At 46.5% G+C, this 14,253-nt stretch overlaps 1 protein-coding gene across 1 annotated transcript; it reads left to right on the top strand.

Annotated features, from left to right (window-relative positions):
* Positions 1 to 1,353: 1,353 nt before the first annotated feature.
* On the top strand, positions 1,354 to 13,620 carry LOC113426429 (mast cell protease 1A-like). Its single transcript, XM_087954424.1, has 5 exons — positions 1,354 to 1,484; positions 5,377 to 5,524; positions 6,450 to 6,585; positions 10,044 to 10,295; positions 13,344 to 13,620. The coding sequence occupies exons 1-5, from the start codon at positions 1,427 to 1,429 to the stop codon at positions 13,482 to 13,484; spliced, it is 735 nt and encodes a 244-aa protein (XP_087810550.1). The 5' UTR covers positions 1,354 to 1,426; the 3' UTR covers positions 13,485 to 13,620.
* Positions 13,621 to 14,253: the final 633 nt, after the last annotated feature.

Below are 14,253 nucleotides of genomic sequence, written 5' to 3'. Positions count from 1 at the left end.
GAAGGAAGGGAGGGAGGGAGGGAGGGAGGGAGGGAGGGAGGGAGGGAGGGAGGGAGGAAGAAAAAAAGAAAGAAAGAAAGAAAGAAAGAAAGAAAGAAAGAAAGAAAGAAAGAAAGAAAGAAAGAAGAAGGAAGGAAGGAAGGAAGGAAGGAAGGAAGGAAGGAAGGAAGGAAGGAAGGAAGAAAGGAAGAAAGAAAGAAAGAAAGAAAGAAAGAAAGAAAGAAAGAAAGAAAAAAGAAAGAAAGAAAGAATGGGTAATGGATTGATAGATGGAAGAATGGATGGATGGAAGAAAAAAGGATGGATGGAAGGATGAAAGAATGGAAAGATGGATGGATGGGTGAGTGGAAAGATGGTAGGAAATAAGGAAAGAGAAAGAAAGAAGGAAGGATGCATGGATGGAAGAAAAGAAGGATGCATGGAAGGATGAAAGACTGGAAAAGTAAGTGGGTGGAAAAATGGTAGGAAATAAGGAAAGGAAGGGAGGGAGGGAGAGAAGAAGGATGGATGGATGGATGGATGGATGGATGGAAAGATGGATGGAAAGATGGATGGATGATATGCCATCAAATCAACCACATAGATAGATTTTCTCCATAACTATCTCCTACCTGGTCCTTTCGCTCTTCCAACAGTGTCCCCATCACCACTGTAACTGAGTCCATCTGCTTTGCTCCTGGTCCTCCTCTTCTCCTCTTCCCTTCTACTTTTTCCAGCCCACCCCTGATTAAAATGCTTCTTTTTTTCTTTCCTTGTCACCCTCAAACCCTCTGCCAAAATGCAAATAAATAAAATAAAATAAAATTTAAAAAGTAATACAAAATGAAACAGTAAAACAAGTACATTAAAGTAATAAAATAATGTAAAATAAAGTAAAGTAAAATAATAAACTCAACTCAACTAAAATAATCCAGCAGTCTGCAAGTGTTCCTGACTTTCTGGGCCCAAATATACCAATTTGGCCACATGTTTTGACGATATTTTGAAGGTCGTGGGATTTTCTGAAAGTTGCATGGCTTCCCATCCCAATCCTTAATCTTGCTTCCCACGTGGAAAAATGTTGTGCAATAAAAACAAATGGGCCGTCTTGCCTGAAAATTTTGGCATAGGATATGTTATGGTCTTGTAGAGCTAGAGACTCCAAAAATGGGGTGCAGGGCCACCCCTGCAGGCCAGGGATTGTGGGCTACCAAATTTGGCGCATGACTTCGATTCTAGCCAACCGCACAAAGATAAAAACTTCTTTATCTGATTGCAGTTTATGCGAGCATCTTCTTCGGGAGGGCATGAGGGTGCCATGGAGGCTTTGTGGCCAATGAGAGACCGGCTTCTACAGCTTCTGAAGTGCACGAATGAATATAAAGGCGACAAAAGATCTCACAATCCAATCACTTGGGTACCATTTTCCCTTGAAGTGAGCCCCAAGATGGAAAACGTCCTGCGGCTTCTTCTGTTCCTGTTGATCTTCCCTCTGGCCCATCCAGGTAAGCAAAACCCCCAAGAAAAGGAGAACAAATTGGCAATTAATTAGAAGAGAACAGGGGTCCCCAAACTTGGCAACTTTAAGACTTGTGGACTTCAACTCCCAGAATTCTGCAGCCAGCCAATTCTCCCAGCCAATTCTGGGAGTTGAAGGCCACAAGTTGTAAAGTTGCCAAGTTTGGAGACCTCTGGAATAGAACAATAAACCAGTGGAACGGCTTGCCTCCAGAAATTGTGGGTGCTCCAACACCAGAGGCTTTCAAAAATAGAGATTGGACAACCATTTGACTGTAATGGTACAGGGTCTCCTGCTTGAGCAGGAGGATGGAATAGAAGACCTCCAAGATCCCTTCCAACTCAGTTATTCTGTTATTCTGAATCTTCTTATGCCATATCCATCATTGGACATCGGTGATCATGTTGGCTATCCTATTTTTTTCATATAGATAGATAGATAGATAGATAGATAGATAGATAGATAGATGATAGATAAATAGATAGATGATAGATAGATAGATAGATAGATAGATAGATAGATAGATAGATATAGATATAGATATAGATATAGATATAGATATAGATATAGATATAGATATAGATATAGATATAGATATAGATATAGATATAGATATAGATATATTTGTGTGTGTTTTCTGAGGTTCTTGCGGTATTTGTATGTGGATCTTTGGTTATTCGGGTTTTCTCCCGCGTAAGATTGAGAAGCACAGAGCCGAAGACACAACAAGATGATGAATGAGACTTCATCGAAACGTTGCCTAGATACTTCCAATCTTACGCAGGAGAAAACCCGAATAACCAAATACACACACACACACACACACACACACACATATATATATATATATATATATATATATATATATATATATATATATATATATATATATATATATAGAGAGAGAGAGAGAGAGAGAGAGAGAGAGAGAGAGAGAGAGTTTACACCATTAACATTCATAATATTGATACAATATTTACTTTTTAATTCTATTCATCCTGGTTGCTTCTGTTCTGACCTTCCCTTCTTTTTTGCAACCACTGATAAAACTTATTCCATGTTTTGTAATAATCAGATTCCCCCGCTTGTTTTTCAGTTCTAAGATTAGCCTATCCAATTTTGCACAAGCCGCTGTTTTCCTTTCATTTCTGCCATTTGCCAGAAATGGTCTACGGCAGGGGTAGGGAAACTTGGCTCTTTTATGACTTATGGACTTCAACTCCCAGAATTCCTGAGGGAGCCATCAAAGGTTCCCCATCCCTGGCCTACTGGTTTTTCAGTTGTGGGGAAAATCAATTTTTGACTTGAATGGGACTGTTTAATATACAAAGGTAGGACATATGTCTTACCTTTGTATATAAACAGTCCTATAAAAATATGTCCTACATTTGTATATTAAACAGTCCCATATAAAGAATATGTCCTACATTTGTATATTAAACAGTCCCATATAAAGAATATGTCCTACCTTTGTATATTAAACAGTCCCATTCAAATAAAAAATTGATTTCCCCCACAACTGAAAAACCAGTAGGCCAGGAATGGGGAACCTTTTATGGCTCCCTCAGGAATTCTGGGAGTTGAAGTCCATAAGCAATAAAAGAGCCAAGTTTCCCTACCCCTGGGTTAGGGTCTCCCGGTTGGACTAGGTGACCTACAAGGTCCCTTCCAACTCTGATTATCTGTTATCTGTTATCCTTATTATCTCTCTTTCTGGTGATGTGGTTTCATTCTTCCAATATTGTGCGTATATCATTCTTGCCACTGTCAATACATGTATTATTAAATATGCTATACCTTTCCTATAACCTTCTGTCATTATTCCCAAGAGAAATAATGCTAGCTTAAATGGAATATGCTCTCCCACCATTTGTTTCACCCATGTCTGTATCAATCTCCAATATTTTCTTGCATAGTTATACATCCACCACACGTGATAGAATATACCCGGTAAGTCCTTGCACTTCCAGCATTTTGCAGATAAGTTTTTATACATTTTGGCAAGCCTTGCTGGCGATCCTATTTTTATCAACAGCAGCACGAAAAAGTGCTGTTGAGTTTTGTCCAAACCAGTCCCTTAGATTTGGAAGCCATGTTGTTTGTCTTCTGCCTGGACCTCGATTGCCTTCAATCTTTCCCTGGAGGATTAAGTGAAATATGTCGTATTTTTCCAGATGTTGCATCCCATGTCCGAAATATAACTTTCTCTTTTTAATGGTTTTGATGATTTCCCTTAGCTTTCCCAGGCGGCTTACCATCTCTTCATTTCTGATTTTGTCAACCCGATGTATATATAACAGCGGCCTGTAAATCCACATTTTAAATGACTTTCTGTCAGAGACCAACTCTCCACTCCGTAGAGCAGGATAGAAAAGATGTAGCATCTGGCAAGCCTGTTTTTCAATCTTATTCTGAATGCTAGAGGGATTCTACCACACAAACCATCAATCAGTTTTCTACATTTATTTATTAAATTTATTGGCTGTCCATCTAACTACAGAGCAACTCCGGGTGGCTTACAATGTTAAAAAGGATAAAACTATACAAAACCTATACCCCAAGACAAATAAAAATAACAGATAATCAGAGTTGGAAGGGACCTTGGAGGCCATCTAGTCCAACCCTCTGCCCAAGCAGGAGACCCTACACCATTTCTGACAGATGGCAGTCCAATCTCTTCTTGAAAGTCTCAAGTTGACTTTGACTTTGCTGGTCAGAAGGTTGCAAAAGGGCATCACGTGACACCCCCCACCCCCCAAGGGGACACTGCAACCGTCGTATGTGTGAGTCAGTTGCCAAGCATCTGAGTGTTGATCACGTGACCATGGGGAGGCTGCAACGGCTGTAAGGGTGAAGAACGGTAATAAGTTCACCTTTTTTTCAGTGCCGTGGTAACTTGGAACTGTCACTAAGTGAACTGCTGTAAGTCGAGGATTGTCTGTAACCACGGGTGGGCTGCTGGGGGTTCGTAGGGGTTCGGGAGAGCCCCTAGCTAAGATTCTGTGCAGTTTGGAGAACCCCCCAAATCCCACTCCTGGCTGGCCAACCCCACCCCTCCTCGCCCCTCCCAGGAAAGCCCACGTGGCCCATTTTGGATGCAGGTAAGTGCAAGGCATGTGCGGAGGCTCGGGGAGGGTGAAAAACGGGCCTCCAGGAAGTTCAGAAAGGCTGCAAATGGGCCTGTTTCCAGCTTCCAGAGAGCCTCCAGAGCCTGGGAGAGACCGTTTTTGCCATCCTGGAAGCTCAAGGAAAGCCTCCTGACTCTGGGGAAGGCAAAAAATGGGCCTCCGGAAGTTCGGAAAGGCCAGAAATGGGCCTGTTTCTGGCTTCCAGAGAGCCTCCGGAGCCTGGAGAGGCTGTTTTCACCCTCCTGGAAACTCAAGGAAAGCCTCCGGACTCTGGGGAAGGCGAAAAATGGGCCTCTGGAAGTTCAGGAAGGCTGAAAATGGGCCTGTTTCTGGCTTCCAGAGAGCCTCCGGAGTCTGGGTGAGACCATTTTTGCCCTCCTGGAGGCCTAAGGAAAGCCTCCAGACTCTGGGGAAGGCGAAAAACAGGCCTCCCAGAAGTTTGGGAGGGCGGAAATGGGCCCATTTCCGGCTCCCAGAGAGCCTCTGGAGCCTGGGGGAGGCCATTTTCGCCCTCCCGGAGGCCTGAGGAAAGCCTCCAGAGCCCAGGAAGGGCAAAAACAGCCCTCCCCACTGTGGTGCAGGAGGCCAGCTAGGCCACGCCTACCATGTCCACGCTCACCCAGCAACTGGGCAGAGAACCCTTTGCTAAAAATTTTGAAGCCCACCTCTGTCTGTAACCCCCTGGGATAAAAAAAACAACAACCCCAAAACCCACACAGGCCACTGAACATTCCTCCAATTCTCACGCAGGTCCACTGAAGAGTTGGATTATTGGGGGTCAAGAAGCTGTACCCCATTCCAGACCATACATGGTAGCCTTGAAGTCTGAAGATGATTTCATATGTGGAGGATTTCTGGTGGCTCCGCAGTGGGTGATGACAGCTGCTCACTGCATGGAGTAAGGGAAGCCCCTCTTCTGGTCTAGCCTTACCAGCGCGGAAGGAGAGAGGGGAGGGCCGAACGGGGCCCAGACTGGCGGTGGAAGGAAGTGGGATGCGGGGCGGGTTTTCCACAGAGCCGAAGCAGGAAAAATGGTGGCACGGCAGAAGTTGCAAAGAGACAGGAGGAATCATGGAGTTTGTGGTGCTCTAAGTAGGGAGCTGGGCTAGATGACCTTTTGGGGTCCTTCCATCTCAGACATTTGAGGGAGGGGAGAGAGAGAAAGAAAAAGAAAGATGAGATAAGATGATAGATAGATAGATAGATCGAGGAGGAGGGAGGAGGAGAAGAAGAAGAAGAGGAGGAGGAGGAGGAGGAGGAGGAGGAGGAGGAGGAGGAGGAGAGTTGAAAGAGAGAGAGAGAAGGGAATGAGGGGAGGGAAGAGGGAAAAAGAAAGAAAGATGAGATAAATGATAGATAGGAGGAGGAGGAGGATGGTTGAAAGAGAGAGGGAGAAGGGAGAGAGGGAAGGGAAGAGGGAAAGAGAAAGAAAAGTAAATGATAGATAGAAGAGGAGGAGGAGGAGGAGGTGGAGGTGGATGGATGGATGAGAGAGGGGGAAGGAGGGAGGGAGGTGTAAAAGGAAAGGGAAAGGAAAGGAAGTAAATAGATAAAGAAGGGAAGGGAAGAGAAGGGAAAGAAGAGGAAGGAAAAGAGAAAGGGAAGAAAATAGGAAGGGAAGGGAAAGGAGAGAAGGGGAGGGGAGGGAAGGGGAGAAAGTAAAACATATGGAAAGCGAGAAGACGGAAGAGGAGGAAAAGGCAGCTAGAAGAGGGAAGGCAAGAAGAAAAGGAAGGAAAGGAGGGAGAGAGGGAGGAAAGAGCAGGAAGGAGGGAGCGGAAATGGCACGGCTTTTAATCCCCACTGGATGCTTTTCTCCTCAGCCAGTTTACTGTGGTTTTGGGAGCACACGATCTTCATGCCGTTGAAGAAACCCAGCAAGTGCTTGGCGTCGAATCGTACCACATGCATCCCAACTACAATGAAATTTCAATGACCCATGATATCCTTTTGCTAAAGGTAATTTATCCCAGCGGCTGACTGCACCCCCCAATTGACCAGAGAGAAAAAGCTTAAAAGGTTCCCTCTCTCTCCTCCCTGAGATCACAACACATCACAAGCTGCCTCTTAAAGGCAACAAGGGGACTGTGGGAGATTCTTGCCCCCTCCACAGGGACTAGCAACTTGGGCTTTGGACAGAGGCTGAAAACTCCCCAGAGACAACCGTTGATTCCAAAAGGCAGAACTAATTTTGCGTGCGAGTTTTAAGGAGAGGGTAAGGGAAATTCTTCCAAAGCTTGGCATCCTTTATCGTTATGCCACTGTAATAACCGTTTCCCCGAAAATACCACCTACCCTGAAAGTAAGTCCTACCTTGATTTTTACACGAGCCCAATATAACCCCTTACCCCCCAAAATAAGCCCTAATTAAGACCCCACCCACTCCAGAGTGGACAGGTAAAAATTAAGCTAGGGTGTGGATGGGGGTAGTGGAGCTGCCCTACTACTTACCTTTGGACAATTGTAGCCAGGCCTCGCACACCCCTGCCGACCCATTTTAAAATCTTCTGAAGCCGGCAAGGTTGGCAAGGTTTTCCTGAAAGCCTCTGTAGCTGATAACAAAGCTCTGGATCGATCCAGAGCTCTGTTAACGGCTGCAGAGGCCTTCAGGAAAGCCTTCCTGGCCTCAGAAGAAGTAGCTCCTGAAGGCCTCTGACCGCGAAAAGGAGGCCGGGGGCAATGCATGCAAGTGAGGTTAGTCGGTGGATGACGTCCCCCGAAAATAAGACCTGGTGCCTTTTTGGGTGGCAAATACGGGGAGTCATTTCTTGATATACAGTATTTTCCTTTTATTTTCTGGTTTTACATTGTAATTAAAAGCCATATTATAACTGAGAGCTACAATGCAACAGAGAGAAGTAAAAAAAGGAGCGGAAACTTTCGTCAGGGGCCACAGCTGCCATCTTGACTCCCCCAAATGCCCCTGATTTTTGGGGGAGCCAGTAAAAAAAAGCCCCTTTTTTGCCACCCCATGTGAAAACCTCCATATAGCCAAAACTGTGCCATTCCAGCTGGTCCTCAACTTATGACCTCAATTGGGACTGAAATTTCTGCTGCTAAGCAAGCTGGTTGTCCAGTTAGTCGTGCCTCGCACCTCATTTTGCAGCTTTTTTTCCTGCAGTCATTAAGTGAGTCACAGGGCTGTTAAGCAAATCCGGCTTCTCCCATTGACTTGGCTTGTCAGAAGCGGGCTAGGAAGTTCGCGATCACGGGACCCTGGAAGGTTCCGACCGGCATAAATACAGACCAGTTGCCAAGCATCCAAATGTTGATCACATGACTATGGGGATGCTACGACGTCATAAGTGTGAGAACAGGTTGCAAATCACCTTTTTCAGCCCAGTGGTAAATTGAAATGATTGCTAAAATTTTCAGGGGTTTCCAACCTTGGCAACTTTAAAACTTGTGGACTTCAACTCCCAGAATTCTGGGAGTTGAAGTCCACAAAGGGGAGCTTTGCTGGCTGAGGAATTCTGGGAGTTGAAGTCCACAAGGGGGAGCTTTGCTGGCTGAGGAATTCTGGGAGTTGAAGACCACAAAGGGGAGCTTTGCTGGCTGAGGAATTCTGGGAGTTGAAGTCCACAAAGGGGAGCTTTGCTGGCTGAGGAATTCTGGGAGTTGAAGTCCATAAAAGGGAGCTTTGTTGGCTGAGGAATTCTGAGAGTTGAAGACCACAAAGGGGAGCTTTGCTGGCTGAGGAATTCTGGGAGTTGAAGTCCACAAGGGGAGCTTTGCTGGCTGAGTAATTCTGGGAGTTGAAGTCCACAAGGGGGAGCTTTGCTGGCTGAGGAATTCTGGGAGTTGAAGTCCATAAAAGGGAGCTTTGCTGGCTGAGGAATTCTGGGAGTTGAAGTCCACAAAGGGAGCTTTGCTGGCTGAGGAATTCTGGGAGTTGAAGTCCACAAAGGGAGCTTTGCTGGCTGAGGAATTCTGGGAGTTGAAGTCCACAAAGGGAGCTTTGCTGGCTGAGGAATTCTGGGAGTTGAAGTCCACAAAGGGAGCTTTGCTGGCTGAGGAATTCTGGGAGTTGAAGTCCATAAAAGGGAGCTTTGCTGGCTGAGGAATTCTGGGAGTTGAAGTCCACAAAGGGAGCTTTGCTGGCTGAGGAATTCTGGGAGTTGAAGTCCACAAAGGGAGCTTTGCTGGCTGAGGAATTCTGGGAGTTGAAGTCCATAAAAGGGAGCTTTGCTGGCTGAGGAATTCTGGGAGTTGAAGTCCACAAAGGGAGCTTTGCTGGCTGAGGAATTCTGGGAGTTGAAGTCCACAAAGGGAGCTTTGCTGGCTGAGGAATTCTGGGAGTTGAAGTCCACAAGGGGAGCTTTGCTGGCTGAGGAATTCTGGGAGTTGAAGTCCACAAAGGGGAGCTTTGCTGGCTGAGGAATTCTGGGAGTTGAAGTCCACAAAGGGGAGCTTTGCTGGCTGAGGAATTCTGGGAGTTGAAGTCCATAAAGGGAGCTTTGGTGGATGAAGAATTCTGGGAGTTGAAGTCCACAAAGGGAGCTTTGCTGGCTGAGGAATTCTGGGAGTTGAAGTCCATAAAGGGAGCTTTGCTGGCTGAGGAATTCTGGGAGTTGAAGTCCAAAAGGGAGCTTTGCTGGCTGAGGAATTCTGGGAGTTGAAGTCCATAAAAGGGAGCTTTGCTGGCTGAGGAATTCTGGGAGTTGAAGTCCACAAGGGAGCTTTGCTGGCTGAGGAATTCTGGGAGTTGAAGTCCACAAGGGGAGCTTTGGTGGATGAGGAATTCTGGGAGTTGAAGTCCACAAGGGGGAGCTTTGGTGGATGAGGAATTCTGGGAGTTGAAGTCCACAAAGGGAGCTTTGCTGGCTGAGGAATTCTGGGAGTTGAAGTCCACAAAGGGGAGCTTTGCTGGCTGAGGAATTCTGGGAGTTGAAGTCCATAAAGGGAGCTTTGGTGGATGAAGAATTCTGGGAGTTGAAGTCCACAAAGGGGAGCTTTGCTGGCTGAGGAATTCTGGGAGTTGAAGTCCATAAAAGGGAGCTTTGCTGGCTGAGGAATTCTGGGAGTTGAAGTCCATAAAAGGGAGCTTTGTTGGCTGAGGAATTCTGGGAGTTGAAGTCCATAAAAGGGAGCTTTGTTGGCTGAGGAATTCTGGGAGTTGAAGTCCACAAGGGGGAGCTTTGCTGGCTGAGGAATTCTGGGAGTTGAAGTCCACAAGGGGGAGCTTTGTTGGCTGAGGAATTTTGGGAGTTGAAGTCCACAAGTCTTAAAGCTGAAGACCTCTGGGTTAGATTTACAAGTCTTAATGCCTTTTTGGCAATGCCGTTGCAGTGAGCTCCGGCGCTTAGGCCCTTTGATATGAGTACTTCCACCACCATCTTCTCCCAACAGCCATTGCTTGCGACGGAGCTCATTTTATTTTCTTTTTCTCTCTTTTCTTCCTTCCTTTTTTGAATCAGCTGTCTCACCCCGCCATCCTCAACAGATATGTCCAGGTCGTACCGTTGCCTCGGTCGGATAAAGAAGTCCCGGATGGAACCCTATGCATCACTTCGGGATGGGGCATGATTGACGAACTGCTCAGGTCCTATAAACTCTACGAAACCAACATCACCATCTACAATCGCCGAAAATGCATGAAATTCTATCCAGAGCTTGACGAGGCCATGATCTGTGCTGGGAGCTTCCATCAACTCCGGGATACAAGTCAGGTTAGGAAGCAAAGGTTGGGTGGGTGAGTTCATTTTAAGGGGTGGGGGAGTTCTCTAGTTTGGGAAGATGTGAGTTGGTGAGTTTGATCTAATGGTTAGGTGGTGGCCTAGGAACTAGGAGACGGAGAGTTCTAGCATGAAAGCATGAAAGCTGACTGGGTGACTTTGGGCCAATCACTAGGAGATGGAGAGTTCTAGTCCCGCCTTAAGCATGAAAGCTGGCTGGGTGACCTTGGGCCAATCACTAGGAGATGGAGAGCTCTAGTCCCGCCTTAAGCATAAAAGCTGACTGGGTGACTTTGGGCCAATCACTAGGAGATGGAGAGCTCTAGTCCCGCCTTAAGCATGAAAGCTGACTGGGTGACTTTGGGCCAATCACTAGGAGATGGAGAGTTCTAGTCCCGCCTTAAGCATGAAAGCTGGCTGAGTGACCTTGGGCCGATCACTAGGAGATGGAGAGTTCTAGTCCCGCCTTAAGCATGAAAGCTGGCTGAGTGACCTTGGACCAATCACTAGGAGATGGAGAGTTCTAGTCCCGCCTTAATCATGAAAGCTGGCTGAGTGACCTTGGGCGATCACTAGGAGATGGAGAGTTCTAGTCCCGCCTTAAGCATAAAACTGGCTGAGTGACCTTGGGCCGATCACTAGGAGATGGAGAGTTCTAGTCCCGCCTTAATCATGAAAGCTGGCTGAGTGACCTTGGGCCGATCACTAGGAGATGGAGAGTTCTAGTCCCGCCTTAAGCATGAAAGCTGGCTGGGTGACCTTGGGCATCACTAGGAGATGGAGAGTTCTAGTCCCGCCTTAAGCATAAAAACTGGCTGAGTGACCTTGGACCAATCACTAGGAGATGGAGAGTTCTAGTCCCGCCTTAATCATGAAAGCTGGCTGAGTGACCTTGGGCCGATCACTAGGAGATGGAGAGTTCTAGTCCCGCCTTAAGCATAAAACTGGCTGAGTGACCTTGGGCCGATCACTAGGAGATGGAGAGTTCTAGTCCCGCCTTAAGCATGAAAGCTGGCTGGGTGATCTTGGGCCGATCACTAGGAGATGGAGAGTTCTAGTCCCGCCTAAGCATGAAAGCTGGCTGGGTGACCTTGGGCGATCACTAGGAGATGGAGAGTTCTAGTCCCGCCTTAAGCATGAAAGCTGGCTGGGTGATCTTGGGCCGATCACTAGGAGATGGAGAGTTCTAGTCCCGCCTTAAGCATGAAAGCTGGCTGGGTGACCTTGGGCCGATCACTAGGAGATGGAGAGTTCTAGTCCCGCCTTAAGCATGAAAGCTGGCTGGGTGACCTTGGGCCGATCACTAGGAGATGGAGAGTTCTAGTCCCGCCTTAAGTATGAAAGCTGGCTGGGTGATTTTAGACCGATCATCAAGAGGTGGTTCCAGTGCCAGTTTAAGTTTGAAAGCTGATTGACTGACTTTGGGCCAATCACTAGGAGATGGAGAGTTCTAGTCCCACCTTAGAAGGTCTTAAATGGGGCAAAACTCATTTAAGAAATGTTTCACTTAGCAACAGAAATTTGGGGCTCAGTTGTGGATGTAAGACAAGGACTACCTTTACTTTAAAGTGAGACTGACTGAAGAAGCTGAGGAATAAAACCGAAGCTATTTGCACACCGAGTAAACATTCCACATTTAGCTAGGCCCTGATCCCTTAAAATCTCAGAAAGATGCTAGTCCTCATGGTATGGAATAAGGTATAAATGTAAACATCCAGCCCTGTCAGATTCCTGGGGATCTTGCTTAGCGCTATCATCCTCCGGTGTCCTCGGCCTGCTGCCTTCCAAAAGGGGATGGACTTCCATCTCATGTCCTAAAGGACTGGCAGGGGATGATGGGAGTCCCAATCCCTGTGTTAGAAGAAAAATCTGGTCCAGTTCTAAGCTGGGAGAAAGGAGATGGAAATTAAATGGAGGCTGACTGGCTGCAAGGAAAGGAGGTTTGTTGATGAGCGGAACCAACAACAGCATGTAGTTCTGGGACAGCTGATAAATTGGTTTGAGGAATACGTGGATTTTTTTATAGGGTTCTGAGATGTTGCATGGGATTGTACAATGTAGTGAACCTGGTGAGGAGGAGGAGGAGGAGGAGGAGGAGGAGGAGGAGGAGGAGGAGGAGGAGGAGGAGGAGGAGGAGGAGGAGGAGATGGGGAGAGGAGGAGATGGGGAGAGGAGGAGGAGAGGAGGGGAGAGAAAGAGAGGGAGGATGAGGAGAAAGAGGAAGGGGAGAGGAGGAGGGGGAAGGAAATTGCTATTCTAATGGTGGTGGATTAATCCTATTATGTCCTAAAAGTCACCTCCTGTCCTTCTTAATCTCCTCAGCTGGAACTGAAGGTGTTTTATTTGTTAATAGGCTGGCCCAGCACAAAATGTCCATCTCTAAACTCTTCAGGCAACCGCTGGAGGCTATTAAGAAAGACTGGGTCTGCTTTCTGCCTTTAAGAACGTGTTTCTCAACCTTGGCAACTTTGGAATGTGTGGACTTCAACTCCCAGAATTCCCCCAGCCAAACCCTGGGGAGTTCTGGGAGTTGAAGTCCACACCTCTTGGGGTTGCCACGGTTGAGAAACACGGCTCTAGAGAATGTGTTTTAAAACCCCTATGAATCCAGCGTGTCATGTTTCTCCCTCCTTGACTTTTCTCCTAATAGAAAACACTGTCGTTGCCATCAGTTTACAACTGTTGTTTTCCTGACTAATCAAACGCACGTTCAGTTTCTACTCCCTACAAGCATTACTCGCTCTTCGAATGAGATACTGAATGTAGTGATCAAACATATTTATCATTGTGGCTTTAGACAATGAAATAATTTTTTTAGATAAAAAATAAAACAAAAAAAACATGTTTCTCCATTTCTCCTTTGGGGAAATATAATATTCTGCCTCTTTTTAATATTCCCCAAAATATTTCATTCTCTAGGCCAGTGGGGGGAGAGGTTTCCAACACCTGGTACCTGAGGAGAACCACTTTTGCAGAAATCCATTCTAAGCCTCCTGTTCCAGCTTTTTTCTTCTTCTTTGCTTTACTTTCCTTTTTCCTCAGGGAGATTCCGGAGGTCCTATGGTGTGCAAAGGAGTGGTGGAAGGCATCGTTTCCTATGGCAACCAAATCCCTCCGGGCGTTTATTCCCGCATAGCCGACTTCCTTCCTTGGATCAGGCACATCATGACATCGAATGCGTGAGAACCAAGAAACCCGGAGCAATTCCCTCTTTAAACCCGCTTTAGCTGCCTGAGGGGCAGGCCTTGCAATTTCTCCTCCTTCCCTTTTAAAAATTTTTGCGCAAAAAAAATAAAAATAAAGATAAAAATAAAGGCAGCAACAGATTGTTGGGGGCCATAGGCTGAGTTTGTAAACCGCTTAGAGAGGGCTGTAAAGCACTGTGAAGCGGTATATAAGTCTTATATAAGCACCCTTGCTAACGTATACTATACTCGGTGGAATGTTTTGGTGCGTAGAGGCCTGTTTTCTGGGTAGCAACTTTAAGAGGTGGGAAGACTTCAACTCCCAGAATTCTCTGGTCAGGAATGGCTGGCTGGGAAATTATGGGAGTTGAAGTTCACACATCTTAAAGCTGTCAAGTTTGAGAAAGACTGACATGGACTCTGGACAATTTGTCTTCCATCCATATCTGAAGTCACTTTCCTGAGCCCATAACTGCCCCAACTCTTTACACTGGGTTGCCCATTCCTCCCCTCTGTCTTTTAAGCCAAGACTCTCCTCTCCTGTCCTCTCCCTCACTTTCCTCCTCTTTCTCCTCCCACTCTTCTTCCTCTCCTCCACTTCTCTCCTCTCCCCTTCACTCTCTTCTTCCTCCTCCCCTCTCTCCCTCTCTCCTCCTCTTCCCTCTCTCCCTCTTCTTTTTCCTCTTCCTCCCCTCCTCTCTCTCCTCTCCCTCACCTCCTCCTCTTCCTCCTCCCCCCTCCTCTTCTCTTCCTCTCCTCCTCCTCTT

Source organism: Notechis scutatus, chromosome 1 (genome assembly GCF_049901735.1).
Source record: "Notechis scutatus isolate UNSWTSFEM ecotype Mainland chromosome 1, rNotScu1.2, whole genome shotgun sequence".
Lineage (NCBI taxonomy): Eukaryota > Metazoa > Chordata > Lepidosauria > Squamata > Elapidae > Notechis > Notechis scutatus.
Note: the sequence above shows the minus strand (reverse complement) of the source record. Positions and strands in the feature narration are given on the sequence as shown.